The 21,887-nt window shown below is 39.3% G+C and overlaps 1 protein-coding gene across 1 annotated transcript in view; it reads right to left on the bottom strand.

The window, feature by feature from the left end:
• The window catches only part of LOC142750416 (uncharacterized), a 372,136-nt gene that overhangs the window by 318,788 nt on the left and 31,461 nt on the right, over positions 1 to 21,887 (bottom strand). Inside the window, exons 8-18 of the mRNA XM_075859419.1 lie at positions 16,786 to 16,902; positions 15,155 to 15,310; positions 14,934 to 15,050; positions 12,860 to 13,006; positions 12,604 to 12,723; positions 9,947 to 10,105; positions 8,951 to 9,073; positions 8,615 to 8,794; positions 5,842 to 5,973; positions 2,476 to 2,622; positions 404 to 523 (exon numbers count right to left, since the gene is read on the bottom strand). Coding sequence (XP_075715534.1) covers positions 404 to 523; positions 2,476 to 2,622; positions 5,842 to 5,973; positions 8,615 to 8,794; positions 8,951 to 9,073; positions 9,947 to 10,105; positions 12,604 to 12,723; positions 12,860 to 13,006; positions 14,934 to 15,050; positions 15,155 to 15,310; positions 16,786 to 16,902 — 1,518 coding nt within the window. The remainder of the gene's footprint in view (positions 1 to 403; positions 524 to 2,475; positions 2,623 to 5,841; positions 5,974 to 8,614; positions 8,795 to 8,950; positions 9,074 to 9,946; positions 10,106 to 12,603; positions 12,724 to 12,859; positions 13,007 to 14,933; positions 15,051 to 15,154; positions 15,311 to 16,785; positions 16,903 to 21,887) is intronic.

Here is a 21,887-nt window from a genome sequence, read left to right as displayed (position 1 = left end):
ATTAGTTCTTTAAAGTTGGCCCACAATGCAGTTTTTAAATGACTAAAACAGGAACAGTTTTTTTGGCCTAATGTGAGCACTGATTAGATGGATACCTGATTTAAAGCAGTTATTTCAAAGTACGTGTTTTATGGTCATTTATGGGGGAGAAGACCTTGAATACAAGACTGTCCTTTTAAATTTACATTTAAAAATGCTCCTGGTCATTGCAAGTCCCTCCTCTCCTGCCAGTAGTAAAACACATGGGAGGTTAACTATTCATGTTCATAATTCAAGTCTCACCATATGAGCTTGGGACTAAAAAACACACACAACTTCTTTAAGCAGTTTATAATAGAATATAATGTAGGCAGCACTGTATCACAGCAGAAGGCCTCTAGCTGAAAGCAAAATAATGCCTTACCTGAAGTTAACCTCCATGTTAAAAGATATGATGATGCCCCATTTACGCCAGTCCAACTCAGTAACACACTATCCTCCATGGTTTCTCTAACTTCAAAGGAGTCCACTTTTGGTAGGTCTACTACATAACCAAATAAATATTAAAATCAGATACATTTGGAAGAAAAGGTAAATTTCAAGGCACAATTCTTGAAATGTTATATTCAGTACTGTGCAAAAGTTTTAGTCAGTATGGAAAAATGCTTGAAAGTAAGAATGCTTTCACAACAGAAGAAGTGTTAATAGTTTTTTTTTTATCAATTAACAAAATGCAAAGTGAATGAACAGACGAAAAATGTAAATCAAATCAATATTTGGTGTGACCACCCTTTGCCTTCAAAACAGCATCAATACTTATATGACTAATTCAGCTATGACTAAGCATGTTTATCCGAAACGCGTAAGGTGTGTTCCTTGGTAATGCCGTGGATGTTTTAAATATTGAAATAAAAAAGCAAAGATTTTATTACATTGCCGTGGATTTGTATCACTGGAATTTCTCCCTCTAACCCAGCATCAATTCTTCTAGGTACACATGCACACAGTTTTTGAAGGAACTCGGCAGGGAGGTTGTTCCATACATCTTAGAGAATTAACCTCAGATCTTCTGTGGATGTAGGCTTCAACAAAAATCCTTCTGTCTCTTCATGTAATCCCAGACAGACTCAATGATGTTGAGATCAGGGCTCTGTGGGGGCCATATCATCACTTGCAGGGCTCCTTGTTCTTCTTTACACTGAAGACAGTTCTTAATGAGATTGGCTGTATGTTTTGGGTCGTTGTCCTGCTGCAGAATAAATTTGAAGCTAATTTCACGCCTCCCGGATGGTATTGCAAGATGGATATGTATTTGACTGTATTTCTCAGCATTGTGGACACCGTTAATGCTGACCAAATCCCCAACTTCATTTGCTGAAATAACGCCCCAAACTTGTATGGAACCTCCACCATTCTTCACTGTTGCCTGTATTATTGTACAATCCTCCAGCCCTTCGGCAAACAAACTTCCTTCTATTACAGTCAAGTATTTCAAATTTTAACTCATCAGTCCAGAGCACTTTCTGCCATTTTCCTGCACTCCAGTTCCTATGTTTTCGTGCATAGTTGAGTCACCTGTCCTTGCTTCCATGTCGAAGGTATGGATTTTTGGCAGCAATTCTTCCATGAAAACTACTTCTGGCCAGACCTCTCTAAACAGTAGATGGGTGCACATGGGACCCACTGGTTTCTGCCAGATCCAAGCTAATGGCACTGCTGGACATCTTTTGATTTAGAAGGAAAGTAAGTATGATGTGTATTTTAATCTTTTGCATTAAGTTTCCTTGGCCAACCACTGCATCTACGGTCCTCAATGTTGCCCATTCCTTTGGGCTTTTTCATAAGAGCTTGAAAACCCAGTCTGCTTTGAAATCTTTGAATGGGAGAGACCTTGCTGATGCAGTATAACTACCTTATGTCTTGTTGCTATGCTCAGTGTTGCCTTGGTGGACCTGTGACCTGAAACTGTCTTCCACAGCTTCACCTTTGTAGCAGAGTTTGGCTGTTCCTCATCCAGTTTTTAGCCTCATACACAGCTGTTTCTGTTACAGTTAATGACTGTATTTAAAACTACATATGAAAATGATGATCATTATCACCTGTTTGGTATAATTGGTTAATCATACACCTGACTATAATCCTACAAAATGCATGACTCTGCAAGTGTACCTAGAAGAATTGATAGTGTTTTGTTTTAACTTATCTGGATATGTGGGCAGTAGGAAAATCCCTCTCAAAATAAAGTTTTCCCACGTGCATTAGCTTCAGGGGTCTATTCCCATTTTTGGTAAAAAATGTATGGAAGGAATACAAAATGAAAATATAGCTGCATAAACAACCCCATAAAATATAGTTGCATAAAAATATAGTTGCATAAATATACTGTTATGTTCTCATAAAGTAAACATGTTTCGTGTGTGTGCACCCTTTTATAATTTGTGTGCACCAACTCTTTTGTAAATCTTATCAATAGACAAATCCCTACTGCCTACTCACACGTTTTTGCTGTAATAAGGACAGGACTTCCCTCTCGGTTTCCAACAATAGTTGATACATAGATATTATAAGTAGCACTCTCCTTCAAGTCGGGTATTGAAAAAAATGAAGAGTCTGCAGAAACAATCTTTGAGTTTCTAGCACCACCTAGTGATAAAATATATTGTTGGTTTCCGATTTCCTCAATTATTACCTTCAAATATCAGTTGAATATTCTCAAAAAATTATAACAGATGATTTGTAAGAATTATAAAATTAAGCTTCTGTTTTTTTACTGGATACAATAGTGCATCATGTTATGTTATTCTGTTTGTCAAAAAAGAACTAAGGCTTAATGTGAACAGTAAGAAATTATTAACCTTTCTGAATAATTCAGCTAATATGAAAAGACACAAATATGTACATAGATTTAAATAAATTAATACAAGGCGTAATATATTAGTAATATGTTGTAAAAACTTGAAACTTTACTTCCAAACGTAATATTACGAGAAAAACTTATGTCAGTATTTACATAGTGCAAACTATAGTAAACATGCAAACTATAGTGTAAATTAACCCCTATCCGCACGAGGACGTAACTGTCCGTCGTTGCGTGAGGTTACTTCCCGCACGAGGACGTACAGTTACTGAGTTTTTCCCGGTGCACACTGTCGGCGACAGTGTGCACCGGGAACCGGGAGGTCAGCTGTCACCGACAGCTGACACTCCCCTCTTGCCGGCCAGCGGTCCTTTGCCGCTGATTTAGGCGAATTAACCCCTTAAATTCGGCGATCGGTTGCAATCGGCGAATTTTAGGGGTTTCTAGCATATCGGCAGATTGCGGGGTCTGCCGATAGTTAGTATGGCAAACGGAAGCCAAACAATGGCTTCCGTGTCTACCAGTCACCGTGTCGTTCCCGATGCACACTGTCGGCGACAAGGTGTGCATCGGGAACTTGGAGATCAGCTGTCCCCGACAGCTGACACTCCAGTGTCATCGCCGCTGGTTTCGGCAATTAACCCGTTACATGCGGGGCTCGATTGCGATCTCCGCATGTACAGGGTTTGTACCACATCAGCAGCCCCCATGCAATTGTGGGGGCTGCTGATGCTTGTAATGGCATCCGGGTCTGCCATGTATGGAAGCCTATGAGGATCAGCCTCTGCTGATCCTCGTAGACCAACTGTCAGTGACTGTGACGTCACACTGACAGTTGGAATACGTTACACTACCTAGTTAGTGTAATGTATTCTAGCAGCGATCAAAGCTGCAGGTCGAAAAGATAAAGTTTAAAAAGTAAAAAAAAATGAATAAACAAAAATATAAAGTGTAAAAAGTAAAAAAAAATTTATAAAAATGTTTTATAAAAGTGTAAAAATAAAAGGTTTTGTTTTCCTATAATAAGTCATTTATTATAGGGAAAAAATGAAAACGTTAAAAAAAAGTACACATATTTGGTATCACCGTGTTCGTAACGACCCAAACTATGAAACTATAATGTTCATTTTTCCGCACGGTGAACGCCGCAAGCAAAATAAACGGAAAACTGTCAGCATCGCTATTTTTGGGTCACCACCCCTCCCAAGATATAGAATAAAAAGTGATCAAAAAGTCGCATTTACCCCAAAATGGTATCAATAAAAACTACAACTTGTCCCGCAAAAAACAAGACCTCCCACAGCTTTTTTGACGAAAAAAATAAAAAAGTTGCGGCTCAGAATAGCGTGTCTCAGAAAATAAATTATTTTATAGAAACGTAATTTTATTGTGCAAACGCTGCAAAACTTAAAAAAAACTATACACATATGGTATCGGCGTAATCGTACCGACCGGCAGAATAAATTAAAACTGAATTTATTGCGCACGGTGAACACTGTAATAAATAAAGAATTTAAAGCGCCAAAATCGCTGTTTTTTGGTCACTTTAGCTCTAAAAATGATCCTGAGGGGCCAAAATGCTCACTATACCTCTAGTAAAATTCCTTGAGGGGTGTAGATTCCAAAATAGGGTAAATTTTGGGGAGTTTCCACTGTTTTGGTCCCTCCGGATCGTTGCAAACCCGACATGGCACTGAAAACCAATCCAGCAAAATCTGCGCTCCAAAATCCAAAAGGCGCTCCTTCCCTACTGAGCCCTGCTGTGGGTCCAAACATCAGTTTACGACCACATATGGGGTATTGCGGTAATCGGGAGAAATTGCTTTACAAATGTTGGGCAGCTTTTTCTCCTTTATTCCTTGTAAAAATGAAAAAAATTCTATGTTTCCACAGAAAAATAGGTGATTTTCATCTTCACAGACTAATTCCACTAAATTTTGCAAAAAAACTGTGGGGTCAAAATGCTAACTATACCCCTAGAAAAATGCCTTGAGGGGTGTAGTTTCCAAAATGGGGTCACTTTTTGGGGGTTTCGACTGTTTAGGTACCACAAGACCTCTACAAACCTGACATGGTGCCTAAAATATATTCCTAAAAAAAGGAGGCCCCAAAATCCACTAGGAGCTCCTTTGCTTCTGCGGCCTGTGTTTCAGTCCATTAGGACACTAGGGCCACATGTTGGATATTTCTAAAATCTGCAGAATCTGGGCAATAAATATTGAGTTACGTTTCCCTGGTAAAAGCTTCTGTGTTACAGATTTTTTTTTATTACAAATTAATTTCGGCAAAAAAAATGAAATTTGTAAATGTCACCTCTACTTTGCCTTAATTCCTAAAGGATTAAAATACTTTCTGAATGTGGTTTTGAATACCTTGAGGGGTGCAGTTTTCAAAATGGGGTGATTTATGGGGACTTTCTAATATATAAGGCCCTCAAAGCCACTTCAGAACTGAACTGGTCCGTGAAAAAATGGCTTATTGAAATTTTATTGAAAATATGAGAAATTGCTGCTAAAGTTCTAAGCCTCGTAACGTCCTAGAAAAATAAAAGTACGTGAAAAAAAATGATGCAAACATAAAGTAGACATATGGGGGATGTTACCTAGTAACTATTTTGTGTGATATTACTATCTGTTTTACAAGCAAATACATTCAAATTTAGAAAAATGCTAATTTTTGCAAATTTTAGCTAAAATTTGAAGTTTTTCACAAATAAATATTGAATTTATCGACCAAATTTTTTCACTAACATAAAGTACAATATGTCACGAGAAAACAATCTCAGAATCGCTTGTATAGGTAAAAGCATTCCGGAGTTATTACCACATAAAGTGACACATGTCAGATTTGAAAAATCATCTGTGTCCACAAGGCCAAAACAGGCTGTGTCCTAAAGGGGTTAATAATTTTGTGATAATTACTGTAGTTTAAAGAATGATATCAATATTTATTTATAAGTAATATTTATTTTTTGAAAATGTTATTTTATTATAAAAAGTGCTTACCATTAAATGGTGCCCATGAAATTTTGTAGTGAGTTATTCCAGGTGTTTTCTTCCATGATAGTTTAAGAGTGTTGACTTCAGTATCAATAATCTGCAAGTCTTTAACAGGAATAAGCTGAACTGGATTGGAGTCTGCAAGTTTAAAGGAATCATGAAAAGTCAGACTGGCGTCACTCTGATTCAAGCTTTAGGGCAGGGCTACACGGTGACATTGTCTGTGCTACAGGTCGCACATGCCACCTGTGTTGCGGCCAAAGTCGCTGTGTAGCATTAGACTAAGGGAATTTTACATCGGGGCGATATTAGCTTAAACGATCATGCGTATGAACAATCATTCACATTCATTGCACGATATAAACATGTATAAAGATCAAACGTTGTTCATTGTCAGTATATGGACGAGTGTAAACAGGCATCTGCCTAACTTTTGTACTTAGGCAGGAGGGGAGGAGGAGACGGTAATCGCACGACCGATCGCATGTAACGAGGAACCACACAATAACATGTAAATACAGGGCTTGTGCTGTAGGTCTAAACAATGTGCTATATCGTCTATTGGCGCTCGTGGGCAATTTGTCTACCTGTGTAAAAGAAACCTTATCGAGTAGTTTAAATGGTTGTCACTTTGCCGGAGTTGGCGCAGTTTAAAAGCGGTATAAAAGCTAGGGTAAGATGTCCATCTTTAGGGCTATTATTGGCTATTATTATTTAAAGCACCTGCTCACTCTCCTTCTTCAGCGTTTCTGACCTGGCTGTGTCCATTTGTAAGTATGGCCTTTTTCGGTGTTTTTGTATATATGTCCCCTTGCTTTTATCTGTTTTGTCTGTGCATCAGGAGCTTTTCGTTCAAGTTAGGGAGTTAGGGACTCGCAAGTCTGGGGATCCTTGTCGTGGATTGCGAGCTTTCGTCCTTTTGGCCAAAATGATCACTAATACCCCAGGTATTTATTACTTATATTTGCTTCATTTGGACACAGCCGGGTCTTTGATGCTGGGAGAGCATGGTGTGCTGTTGTTTGGCTTAGCAAGCAGGGTAGCCCGCTCTATGAATTATCAAGGCGTCACAAATAGGCTTCTACCTGGCTATACACGTTGTGCCTCATGACTTACACACGATCCCTCCATGTTTCACACACTTGCACCCCATTATTCATTTATTTCTGAGGCACTTTACTCATTACTGCCCCCTATATTTCACTTATATTATTACACTGGCACATACACTATTCATTTATTATTTCTTACTACACATCCCATGCACCACACACCACTCCCCTCAAGACTAGTGGGAGTGGCTATTATTATTTAAAGCACCTGCTCACTCTCCTTCTTCAGCGTTTCTGACCTGGCTGTGTCCATTTGTAAGTATGGCCTTTTTCGGTGTTTTTGTATATATGTCCCCTTGCTTTTATCTGTTTTGTCAGGGCTACCATTGTCCTGAACTAAGATAGGGAAAGCTTGCCTCATTTGGTAAAGTATACCAGATCCTTGATCAATGGGGCGTAGTTTAGGTCGTAAAGAGTAGAGATGCCAGCAGAGAGAAAGGTGCCTAGGTACTTAATATAGGAGGTCTTCAACTAGAAAGGAAAGTGGGCCTGGAGGAAGGATATGTCTGAGTCAGAGAGAGAAGCATCCTGGATCCATGATTGTAGTGTATAAACTTGGAGATTGGGTAGGGCTAAGTACTTTCATATTCCTTTAGCACATTGTAGATGGTGGTGTGAGAAGACAACATAGAGTAATAAGTCATCGACAAACGGAAATCATTAGTTAGAAACGTTACCCACTTTTACCCTCTTAATGGGGTTTTCTCATCAAGACCCATAAGGGCATATCGACATCATAGAGGGGAATTTATCCGCTCGGGGACCGCTCTCTCTTTGAGGCACAATGGAGAGCTATGAGTGGAAACCGCTCTGGCAGATTCGAGCCAGCCAGGTATTATATGGGCACCATTTATCTGAATTGCAATCATGTAATGCTACATTTCCCCAGCATCACTGAGCAATTCCTATCTAAAGGGGTTGAATGGAAAACATTGTATCCATATAGGGAATAGAGCTGCCAGTGACATTGGTGCCATGATGCTGCCCATTATCTTATATCGCATGCATAGAAAAACATAAATACATTTAAATAAGTTACAGAAAATGCTTCACATTACATAGTTGAAATCTGCACCTCTTTTGGTCAGCAATTACTGCAGGAGCAGGGTAGAAATTAAGATTATTTGTAATTGTATTAAAGGGGTTTTCCCATCAGGGACATTGATGTCATATCCACAGGATATGTCATAAATGTCAGATAGATGCGGGTCCCACCTCTAGAACCCGTACCTGTCTCTAGAACGGGGCCCCCTAATCCCCGCTCTGCCGCTCTGTGTTGTCCCTGTGATGTCCCTGATGGAAAAACTCCTTTAATACTGTAAATTTATTGTGACATTAGAACGAAAAAAATCTGCCTGCCGCATTTTTGCACCAGAGGTGTAAGGAAGATAAAAAGATGATATAGGTGCACAAAGATCACACTGTAGCGTGCTATTGCAACAAAAGAACGTTCTCCATCAGGTACGGCAGAATATATGGCTGCCAATAATATCACTCTTTCTGAATGTTTCTGGGGTTCAAAGTTCCAAATCTTACTGTGATATGTTCCCCAGAAGATCCATATGGAAGTATACTTAAAAATAACAAACAAAAAAAATAAAGACTATAATAAACCATGCCTTAAAACATGAACTAGAGAATAGCTTTTCATTATACTTGGGACTTACCTGTGCCTTGAATCAGAGTGGCTGGTGAACCTTCAGTGTTGCTGTAAACTGCCTGAACATTCACAATGTACCTGGTGTTTGGCTGCAAATTTGTAATATGGTACGACCGGATATTGGGAGCCAAATACTGATTTTTAGATGTGTCTGTAATGATAATAAAAATGTTTCTTATAGAGATGCCTCTCCTGAACTTATTTTTTAATTAATTGTGTCTCTGATGGACAGAGCATTGCTAAATCGTGAATATGAAATGACAATAGAATAAAATACCAGTAGCACTAATATTTACAGAGTAATAATGATTAATATAAGCATAATAAAGTAAAGTAAACTAACCTGATGTTTCAGGGTTCCAGGACACTTTATATTCAGTGGCCCCAATCGTGGAACTCCAGGCCAGAGAAATGGAAGTACTGGTGTATCCAGTCACCTTGAAGTTAGACACATATCCGAGAGGTGCTGCAGAATATGTAATGCTGTTAATACCAAGCAGGTTGTGCTCTGTCACAGTTGTATATTAGTTTTATTCACCGTACCATAAGACCCATTTAGCAGATACAATAAAGATAATAGTCATTATAGCATATCTGTTTAGTCTAATACATGGTCAGAGACAGAAAGGATACAATGTGATATAAAATTGTAGTTCCTATTTAGCCTTATCAAGGTGGTTTGGCATCCAGGCTAAAGATGGCACAAAGCAGTTTGAAATCAAAGTTCATCACATCATTGGGTATTTTCCTAATTCAGACCCAACCTCTATTTGTTACTATAGGTAACAGTTCATTCTTAGATAAAGATGGCTACACCTGTAGCATGTTTATTTCACACAGTCTAGAACTTCTCTGAGATGTAAATGGGTTTTCCAATAAAGGACTCAATAAAAAATATGTTGCTCCCAGCCGGGAAGGAGTATGTATTCATAACTCCCATATACTGTAAAGAAGAGTAACTGCAGTCACTTCTCTGCTAGGAAATGGGGACTTGGTGATCATTGGGGGCAATTTGTCGCAGAACCCTTTTAACACATTATCGAAATTAATAGTAAACTCAAAAGTTTTGCACGTTTGCATCATACTGCAGACATCCTACTGTAAACAATTTTCGCAGTATGAACATATAAATGTAAAATCAATGGGGTCCATTAGGTTTCCATTGGGGTTCAGGTATTTTTGACAGCAAGAACAGTGCTGCATACTGGGCTACTTTATGCTTGCCTTAAAAAATACCAGTACGTACTATTCTTGACATACTGGTAATAAAATTCATGTACATTGTTCTGCATGCAAATAATATTGCAAATTAATATAAAATAATCAATTTAATACTTACAGGTTCGGACAGTTGTAGAGATTCCTGGTCCCACCGCAGAACCAAAGAGCACGTATAAAGAGATCACATATTCTGTGTTGTGTACCAGGTTTTTCAGCTCAAAAGAAGTAAGTGTGCTATTCAGTGCAAGTTGTCGGGGACGATCTCTGCCAATAAATTCTTTGAGGTGAAAGGAAAAGTAAAAAATATATATATATGGCACCAACCCGGTTTACAACATACAGATGGGTATGTAATGAGGCATTGTACTTCACTTCATTTACTGTTTGATACATGTTATTACACGCTGCCATTTATATCCCTATATACTTTTGTATATCTTTGTGCCTACTCCATACAGATTACGTGTTCCCTTGCAACCCTATAAAGCATGTAGCACTTTATATATGATATTTATCTATGATATGTATACTGTTGCCTTGGAGATATGTTATTTCTGTATGCTTTATTCCGGTGATGTCGCTTTATCCATTGTGGGATTCTATTTTTAATGTGTTTTATATGTTAATAAAGATTTTTTTTATACTCTATGACCACAGTGCTTTGTCCCATTAATTTGTAGGTTTATATACCCCTTAGCTGACAGCAGTCCCCAAGCCTTCCCCCGAGTCTAGTTACTACACCCTCAGTGACATGTAGACATCAGGACGCACTGCCACATCCACGTGACCAGCCCTCTGCTCAAATAGCTGCACAACACAGTTGTTCTGGATAGCACACACATTGCCCTTTGACACTTTGGCGTTTCGTAGAATGCTGGCTAGAGTTTGAAAAGTTTAAAAACAGTTAGACCACAAGTTTCCAGCCTACACTTCACATATTGTATTAGTAGAATCTGCCAGTAGTCTTGTTCATATTATTTGGTCATTTTTGGTGTCATGGTAGCAGACCACATGGTGTCAGTGGAATATCATATATCACCAATGTCTTTGTCTTTCAAATAAACAGTACTCTGTTCCTAGAGGTTCATGTGAACATTAAAGTGTTCACTTCTATATCTGCCCTACGTAAGTATCTATAAGTTGTCTGGCTAGTCTACATGGATTAGTGCATTAAAATTGATTCCCTTTTACAGCCTTCCTGAACACTAGCCGGACAACTTATAGGTACTTACGTAGGGCAGAGATAGAAGTGAACGCTGAGCTCAGCCTGCAGAATGAATTCGAGGAATGCCTCCCTTCTTTAGTTATTGACACTTTATCCTGAGGAGTTTAGAATTATAGGACAATACTTGTAATTGGTCACTCATATTAATATCAATGGGAGGAATGCCTCCATTTTTAAGGTAGAAAACCTCTTGATTCCTCTGACAATTTAATTCTCCATAATTATAGGACAATATCCAAATGTTTGTCCTTTGTCACTAGCTCTAGGGTACCACTAGGAGGAAAACCTCCATCAAATAACTAGTAATCCATGGAATATGGTACTGGTATTTTTGGTCTATGGTACTACTGAGAGGAATGCCTCCATTTGCTATTCAGTAATTCATGAAATTCTTTAGAAGGGATTATGAACAATAGTGAATTTCCCCGAAAGATCTATCTTTAATTACCTTATTAGTACGACTTTATAAATATCGTCAATCACTGGCAGTCCATGGACACTTTTTAATTCACTATTTGTCTGTTTTGTATGTGGTAGATACAGTAAATAAATATTCCTTCATATTAGTGACATTAATAAAGTTTTTTTGTTTTTAACAAAATTGTTAACACATTGTTATTGGGAGTGAAAACTATGTGTTTTGTGTGTCTTCACAATCCTGTTAAATATAGAATTTACCAAATATTTACTCCCCCTGTGTGCTGCAAGAGACCTATTCTGACCAATAAAAAGCTGTGTCCATTTGGTACAGATGGTGCAGATGTGTATTCATCTTATTTTATATATATATACTATTATATTGTTATAGATTAATTTTGTAAACTTGCCTGAAGAAGGGGTCTTTGCGCTCTGAAAGCTTGCATTTATAACTTTTATGGTTAGCCAATAAAGGTATCATAAATACGTTTGTCTTTTTTTTACACAAAAGTATTTAACATTACATATTGTTAAATATTGTAACTTGTCAAATGTTAACCTCATCATATCAGATTATGATCTCATTGTTAGACCAGTAGCAGTGCTGCTGAAGACTAGGTTGCTTTTGCTAAAAAAAAAATCAAGGCTCACACGGCGGATATTTTCTACAGCGTAAATGGCCTGAAATTGCCCTTAGGGTTTTACCACGGATTTCCCTTCATATTTTTTATTGCATTTCAAAAGGGTGAAATTTGTGTCAAAAGTCCACAATGAATTTGTGCCATATAGGGCATGCTACAAATTTGAAATGCTGCATCATGACTCAAATCTGCGCAGATTTTTTTCTGCAATGTGTGAACTGGGTTTTGTAAACACCATTGACAAGCACCAGATGTAATGTACCTTTCTGGCAGATTTTGAGTGCAGAATCTGTGCAGAGGAAGTAAAAGACTAGAAACCTGCACAAGCGACATACAGCAAGTTCTTATGTCTTCATGTTGCCTACCAAGCTAATTAAGATCAGAAAAATCAACTACACAGTATGAAATACACATCAAGCGTTTGATTCCCTTTATACCTTTATGTGTATCGGTACTAGCCTGTACTTATATACAAATCATTTTCTAACTTACCTGGAGTTGGGCCCCATGCCAGTCTATATCCTGTAGCACCCTGAACTGCATTCCATGATATCAGTGCTGTATTGATGTTTATTGGACTCGCTTTTAGAGTCTGTACAGAGCTTGAAGCCACTAAAAATATGTTCAGCAAAAAGAACGTATGTAATTTGTAAAATACAACTGAATAAGTAATCATAGTTTACTATAGACTATATTAAACCTCATGATATTAGCTATTCAGTAACACTTGAAGTAAAGTTATACTCACATGTTGTAACTTTAGCAGTTACTATAGGGCCCTCTATGTCTACAAAGATTGGATTGACAGTTACTGTATATTCGGCGTCAGGACGTAGTCCTTGAATCAGGTACTGAGAGTAGCTGTCTGGCAGGTTGACATTTTGATCAAATCCCTCTGCATGATTAAAAAAATCCATTTGTTCATTTGTTTTATTTATTTGTTTGCTTGTTTCTAATAAGCATTATGAAGTCAACTACGCTATTGATTCCGTCAAACAGACGGAAACCTGCCGGAATGGTGACAAATGGAAACCATTAGCAATGTTTCCGTCACCATTGATATCAATAGTGATGCAAACGGAAGCTAAGGATTCCGTTTGCCTTTCCGTTGAGGAGTTCTCCCGACGGAAACTTCAGACGAAACCCCTCAATAGAAAGCCAACGCTGATGTGAACAGAAGTAGACAGCCTCGATAGCGTAGCAATAATAACATAAGACATAATTGTAGGGTCAACGTAAAAAATCCTAACCGTCATAATAATCAAGATGGCGCTATATTTAAAGTTTTAGACCAGTGTTTCCCAGCTAGGATTTCTGGCCAGGGATTCACCAGTACATAGAAACATAAAGTTTTACAGTGGGGAAGGAAAAATTATTTCAGGTTGCTCTAAGATGCTTGGCAAATAAGCCAACACATGTCAGGCAGAAAAAACATTGTTCAGGAGTTGCCTCATGGAAACAAAGTTGGGAAGTGCTGTTTAATCATTTCAAAGTGAATCTATCGACATGATAGACACCTCTAACTTCGTGCATTTAACAGTTGCCCTAGGAAAAACATGCCAGCGGGTGTTGTCCATGGTGCCTTAAAGGGGTTGTCCGAGATTAAATGACTTTGTGTTAATGCTTGTAATTTATAAATGTAAATACGTTTGTAATATACTTACATTTTTCAAAGTGGCCCCGTTTCCAGATCCTGCCGTGGGGTACTTGACGAGTAACGTCACTCTCTGCACTGGCTACGGCTGCTTTGTTGATCTTGAATTCTTTGCCGGGTACACTTGTGACGTGGTGTATATCGGCTTGTTCTGCTTCACAGCCCTTAACACCCATGCGCTGTCACTGCTGTTCTCGCGGTTCCTGCTGTTCTCGAGATAACAGCAGGGGCCGCGCATGCGCGTTACAACAGAACAAGCCGGTATACACCACGTCACAAGTGACGTGTCGTATACCCGGAAAATAATTCAAGATCAACAAAGCGGCCAGAGCCAGTGCAGAGAGTGACGTCACTCGTCAAGTACCCCAGGGCAGGATCTGGAAACGGGGCCACTTTGGAAAAGGTAAGTATATTACAAATGTATTTACATTTATAAATTACAAGTATTAACACAAAATCATTATATCTTGAACAACCCTTTTAAGAAAGCGTACCCTTTATGTAAATTGAGCATTTTGCTCAGCTGGTTGGAAGAACAGAATGAAATGGTCACATCTACAGCACTTTAATATAGATATGTCCACAAGATCTCACTAGAGCAATTGACATAGTGAAGTGTTTTTTTGGGGAAAGGGAGTGGTTTTTTTTTGGGGGGGGGGGGCACATAGCAGGTGCAGAAATAAACACTAATTAAAGTTGTCTGTCCTGGTTACAGACTCTCTTCAAAATTAAAGTGGCCATACACATAGCATATATGATAGCTGTCATCGGAACACCACTTGTCTTCCGGGACAAAAAGGTATTGGACAGGTTAAAATACAAATTATTTATCCATGGTGGAGCCGTTCCCATGCATGTTAGATTGTTGGCGAATTTTGTCAAAATCTGCATGGTTTACCAATAAATAATTAATGTGCTGGAATTTAAACTTATAATAATATAATTTTTTTGTGACACCACTAATTTACCAAACCTTTCATACTGGTATGGCATAGCATTGTTATATTACTGGGCTTTGACCAATGGCTACATACTGCGTACATACTATATACGTAGCCCTGTTAATGGAAAATCTATGACAACAATATTCCAAATTAACCAACTAATTTGCGATCCATTTTTACTAATCAGTTGAAAGACAAAAAGAATTACTACAATGTGTCCCAACCTGCAGATGACCAAGTAAGTCGATAGCCTGTGGCTCCCTGCACTGAAGTCCAGTGTGCTCGAATAGTTCCAGTTGTGACATTCTGCAGTGTCAAACTTTTGACAGACAGCAACTTCACTATAAAAATGTAAGCAAAAATAACCATAAACACTGTGTGACCAACCCGTAACTGCACATGTGTGGATAATAAAAAAATAACAAAATTGATGCAGTTTGCTTACATGTACGGCCCACTGCTAATACAGGTTTGCTAGGTCCTTCTGGATAAACGGCGTATATGCTGACACTGTATTCTTTGTCTTCCTCTAAGTTATCAATAGCATGTGATGAGATATCTCCATTTAAAATTTGTTCATAGGTAAACCCAGGTCTGTTAGCTAAGAAAACAGAAAACGTTAATTTGTTGTTGTATTCTAATGCCTTTACCTCTTTATCCCTCCGATTTCATGGGGAGCCTAATGGCCTTCGTACACTGCTGTACAGGCCCCGTTCACATGGTCTGGCCATGTGCCCTTTATCCTGCAGTTGTCCATTATATGTATAAAAAGTCTTAAATATCTATAATTATTTATATTGATTGAAACTACATGATGAGCAAAAAAATCACTTGGCACCAGTGGCAATACCAAAAATATGGAGGGAATATATTAAAAAGTTGAAGCACCTGGCAGTAAAAAGTCGGTAAAAAGTTGCAAATTTTGGCACATATCAAATGTGCAACTTGTTACCCCTTTACGCCGCTCTCGGCACTCTTTAAAAAAGTCAGTGGGGTTTAATGGAAGGAATCGGGAGAACAAATTTACTATAATTTACGCCAGAAACTGACGCAATTTATAGCAGAAATCTATGCCTGCTCATAATAAATTTGTTATATCTTACTCCAGCAGGCTTCAGTCTAAGGGTATGTTCACACGGCGGGGGTCCGTAACGGCTGAAATTACGGGGATGTTTCAGCCTGAAAACATCCCCGTAATTTCAGCCGTACCGGCATGTGCAGGCGCTTGAACGCCGCGTCAATTACGGCCGTAATTAGCGCTGCTATTCATTGGAGTCAATGAATAGCGGCTCCAATTACGGCCAAAGAAGTGACAGGTCACTTCTTCTACGCGGGCGTCTATTTACGCGCCGTGATTTGACAGCGGCGTGTAAATATACGCCTCGTGTGAACAGACAAACGTCTGCCCATTGCTTTCAATGGGCAGATGTTTGTCAGCGCTATTGAGGCGCTATTTTCAGACGTAATTCGGGGCAAAAACGCCCGAATTACATCCGTAAATAGGCCGTGTGAACATACCCTAAGACTGGCGTATGAATGACCAGCCTTGGTAAATCTGAGCCAATGACTATATAGTAGCTATTCTTCTACGGGAGATGTTGGAAGTGGTCCCTACACCCTTTAAGACACAAATGTACCCAATGTATCTTGTTGGCGACGGAGTGATGTTGCTGCTGTGAGTTGTGATTTTGTTTCAGGCTTTAGTTCAAGGATAGCATAAGAACTGTCCTTGTTCGTGGCATGGGGGCATGTGGACTGCTCATGTACTGATGAACCCTGTCATGTTTGCTGAAGTGTCTTAGTCTCTGTTTAAGGGATAACCTAGTGAATGGTTAAAATGAACACTTTACACATCTGCAGTGTGGGGTACTTTACGCTACATCCACATGCCAGTTAAATTTTTGGGGTAATTTACTAATAGCTGGTGACAGACATGTTTGCCTTATGCTTCAGAAACCACCCATCCAATACAGTTGGTATTTAAATACGGTATACACACCCCTGAAGCATTTACATCTACCTCAATACACAATAGGTATTTTTCCAAAAAAGGAAATATTATGTTATGGTACTTACATCTTGGAATATAAACTTTGTAACCATCGAGTTTCCCCAAAGGAGGAGTCCAGGCCACCTTTAAGCTAAAAAGTCTCTCTTCTATAATACGGAAGTTAGTTACAGGAGGGACAGGAGCTTTAATGCAATATAAATAATAGACAGGCAGAAATTAATCTTTGTATGCATATAAACATCTGAACAAATCTGAGAAATAACTATTGTCATTGAGTTAATTGGTTTAATTATTAAAATCACATTACAGAAACATACTGTATATACTTTTTCTTTAAATTACTCTTATATAAGTTGTTTATTGGATTTTCAAGTTGGTGGAATAAATAAAATTAAAGACTGAGCAGAGAAAAACTATGAACAAGCTATTTTACATACGTGTATAATAGAGGATAATAACATGTTTCATTTTAGCAATTCCTTTTTTTCATGGCCTGCTTGCCTTCATGAAAAATATGTCTACAAATAGCAGATCTAATACAACACCTAAAGGGTCCATAAACCTACAGAGAATATTTTAGTAAATGTTATCATGATGTCAGATGCCCAGTTGTTTTAATAGGGGACATGACTCTGGTACATCTGTAGATATGAACAGCCAGTGAAGAATCATTAAGCGGATGGTTCTTTTCAACTTTTTGTTGTTTAATTTCTATTTTATACATTAATTGCATGCACAATGATAAATTCAGACTCCTGAAAAAAACGTATTGATGAATTTACTGGGTAAAATAATGTCAGTTATTAATTAAAGTGAATGTATCATCACAAAATGGCATGTTAATTAAATTATGTTTTTATTATAGACATATTTTCTTTGTTTTTATATGACTCTTCCTATAAAGAAAATCAGAAATATTCAAGTTTTCACATTGCCCTCTGGAGCAAACAACAACAGATAGATTTTTCCTGTTTGCATATCACTTTTCAGCTTTGCTGTATAGACTTGGACATAGTCAGCAGTTATCCCATTATTATTACTGGGTATAGTTTAATGACGAATAACATCTTTATTGCACCGCTGGAGGCTCAGATAAGACCAGATAGCAACACAATATACACTATATGCACAGATAAATCTTTATATGTGTCTTCTGTGTCCCCTGGTGTTCTTTTGATTCCCTCTCAGAATGTCCAGCAACTAAGAATCAGCACACTAGAAGCGGATTCTTCTCACCAGCACTGAACACTTTAGATGTATGTTTTGGGACGGAATCAAAAGAATAGCATGTATAACAAGTATGCAACACCAATAGCTAGACACAGGAGCGTAACGATTGTGGTCGCAGAGGGTGCAACCGCAACAGGGCCTGGATAGGAAGGGGGCCCCTAAGCAAATACTGCTTAGTTTACTATGTAGAGTAGAGTGCCATTTCTTCCCTGCCCGCCACTATTTCTGTGGCCTGTGACCTATTGAGGTTAAAGGGGTTTTCCAGTCCCTAAAAATTGATGGACTATCCTCAGCATATCGGGGTCATCAATCGGGGTCTGACTGCCGGGACTCCCGCCGGTCAGCTGTTTAGAAGGGGCCACATTCACTTCAATGGGTGAAGGTTATAATACTGTGAATAGCCGCTACTGCTGCGTCGGCGATTCACAATACCAGCAGTGACCGGAATGAAGGGGAAGCAGCACTCGTATGAGCGCTGTGGCCCCTTCAAAACAGCTGATCGGTGGGGGTCCCGACCCCGAGCGATCAGTTATTGATGGCCTATCCTTAGGATAGGCTATCAATTTTTAGGGACTGGAAAACCCCTTTAATGAGGACACTGACAATGTCAGCCGGATGCCCCGGCACAGGCAGCATGATGACGTCACTGCATTGCACTGCCAGCACCAAGCAGCAGGCCGAAGACACTGCAGCTCGTCGTGGAAACGGGGTCAGGAGGGTTTCCATTTTTTTTTATATTCATTGGTGCGAAAGAGGGCACTATTAATGGAAGATGGGGGTCTTACTAGTATATGGGTCTCACCCATCTACCATATGGGCCCTAACAACCTAAATATTATATGGTGTCCACTATTTACTATATGAGGACACCTATCTAATATATGGGGGCACCTATCTACTATATGGGCATACCTATCTACTATATGTGTATGCTTATCTATTATATGGGGGCACCTAACTAGTATATGAGGTCACCTATTCACTATATGGAGGCACCTAACCACTATATGGGGGCCTCACTACTATATGAAGGTATGTATCTACTATATGGGGCACCAATCTACTATATGTGGGCCTAAATACTATATGGGGTACCTTACTACATATAGGAGGGCCTATCTACCATATGGGGGCCTAACTACCACATGGGGCACCTAACTACCATTTGGGGGCACTTAACTACCATAGGGACAGCTAACTATTATATGCAGCACTAAAAAGGACTCCTCCTGTTACTATTAATGTTTGAGAATATGCAAAGAGTATGCTCAGAAAATCAAAGAGACGAAGATGTCTGTGCTATAAATTCTGCAAGTCGGAGCTAGAAGAAGTCGTCATGGCCATCTGGCTCGCATAAAGAAAGGAAAGATAACGACTCCCCCTGTAAGTCATTGGATGTAACTATACTGTATTCACTCATATGGTCTGCAGAGCGTCTGTGTAGGACTGGTATCTACCATTACATGTTCACTGTATGGTAGTAATATTGGTCTTTGTATAGTAGATTTTATTCAGTAACCGTATGGTGGTATTATTCAGTCACTATGTGTTGCCAATATGTGGTCATGGTGTGGCAGTATTATTCAGTAATAGTATGGTGGTATTATTCAATCACTATGTGCTGGTAATCTGTGGTCAAGGCGTGGCTGCAATGTTCAGTAACAATATGGTAGTATTATACAGGCGCTATGTAGTGGTAATATGTGGTCATGGTGTGGAGGTATCATTCAGTAACAGTATGGTGGTATTTTTTAGTCACTATGTGGTCATGGTGTGGAGGTATTATTCAGTAACAGTATGGTGGTATTATTCAGTGACTATGTAGTGGTAATAAGTGGTCACGATGTGGAGGTATTATTTAGCAACAGTATGATGTTATTATTCAACTACTATATGGTGGTAATATGCGGTCATGGTGTGGAGGTATTATTCAGTAACAGTATGATGGTGTTGTTCAGTCACTATATGTTGGTGATATGTAGTCATGGTGTGGAGATATTATTCAGTAACAGTATGGTGGTGTTATTTAGTCACTATGTGGTTTTAATCTGTGGTCATTGTAAGGCTGCATTATTCAGTAACAATATGGTAGTATTATCGAGTCGCTATGTAGTGGTAATACGTGGTCATGGTGTGGAGGTTTTATTCAGTAATAGTATGAATGTGTTGTTCAGTCAATATGTGGTGGCAATATGTGGTCATGTGTGGAGGTATTATTGAGTAATAGTATGGTGGTATTATTCAGTGACTACATGTTGGTGATATGTGGTCATGGTGTAGAAGTATTATTCAGTAACAGTATGGTGGTGTTATTTAGTGACTATGTAGTGGTAATATGTGGTCATGGTGTGGAGGTATTATGCAGTAACTGTATAGTAGTATTATTCAGTCACTATGTGGTGGTAATATATGGTCATGGTGTGGTGTATTATTCACTAATAGTACGGTGGTATTATTCAGTCACTATGTGGTGGTAATATGTGCCATTGGTGTGGAGGTATTAGGCCCCATGCACACGACCGTGCCCGCAATCATGGCCCGCGATTGCGGGCATGGCCAGCCGCATTTTCGGGCCATGCTCACATACAAAGTATGGGAGCACGGCCCGCAAAATGCAAAAGAACGGACATGTTCCATAATTCCCGGAACATTTCCACGACACGGACACCCTTCCGTAGTGCTACGGAAAGGTGTCCGCGTTCAATGAAAGTGAATGGGTCCGTTTTTGCAGACCGCGATTGCGGTCCGCAAAAACTGAGGTTTTTTACGGTCGTGTGCATGGGGCCTTATTCAGCAATAGTAACGTGGTATTATTCAGTGACTATGTAGTGGTAATATGTGTTCATGGTGTGGAGGTATTACTCAGTAACAGTATAGTGGTATTATTCAGTCACTATGTGGTGGTAATATGTGGTCATGGTGTGGTGGTATTATTCACTAATAGTACGGTGGTATTATACAGTCACTAGATAATGGTAATATGTGGTCATGGTGTGGAGGTATTATTCAGTAACAGTATGGTGGTATTATTCAGTCACTATGTAGTGGTAATATGTGGTTATGATGTGGAGGTATTATTCAGTAACAGTATGGTGGTATTATTCAATGACTATATGGCTGTAATATGTGGTCATGATGTGGAAGTATTATTCAGTAACAGTATGGTGGTATTATTCAGTCACTATGTGGTGGTAATATGTAGTCATGGTGTGGAGGTATTATTCAGTAGCAGTATGCTAGTGTATTCAGTTAGGCCCCATGCACACAAGGCCGCGGACACCTTTCCATAGCTCTACGGATGGGTGTCCGTGCCGTAGAACTGTGCCGGGAATTATGGAGCATGTCCGTTTTTTCATGTTTTACGGGCCGTAGATGCGGCCGAAAATGCGGGCGGCCGTAAGTAGACGGCCGTGCCCGCAATTGTGGGCCAAGATTTCGGGCACGGTCGTGTGCATGGGGCCTCACTATGTAGTGGTAATATGTGGACATGGTGTGGCGGTATTGTTTGTCCCTTGCATAGTGGTATCATTGGTAATATTGGCCTTGGTATACTACATTTTGTTCAGTAACTGTATGGTGATATTTGTTCCTTGCATAGTGGATATTGGTATTAGGTAACTTTATGAATGTATGATTTAGGCTGGGTTCCCACGGGTTGGATACGCTGCATACAATACGCAACGTATCTGACTTAGAACACGCTGCAAATTCTGCCTGAAAAACCTAACCGAATTGTGGTGACGTTTTTAGGGCGGAATATGCGCTGTGGTAAACAGCGCTTGAAATAAAAGTCTACTTACCCCTGGACATTGTCATGGCTACGCATCCCTCTGTTGTCCATGCAGTCCAGCCTCCTGGGATGATGCTGCAGCCAATGTGTAACGTCTATGGCCGGGGGCCGTCGTTCAGTCTTACCCTCTTACGGCCCCGGCCATGG

Source organism: Rhinoderma darwinii, chromosome 3, assembly GCF_050947455.1.
Source record: "Rhinoderma darwinii isolate aRhiDar2 chromosome 3, aRhiDar2.hap1, whole genome shotgun sequence".
NCBI lineage: Eukaryota > Metazoa > Chordata > Amphibia > Anura > Rhinodermatidae > Rhinoderma > Rhinoderma darwinii.
Note: the sequence above shows the minus strand (reverse complement) of the source record. Positions and strands in the feature narration are given on the sequence as shown.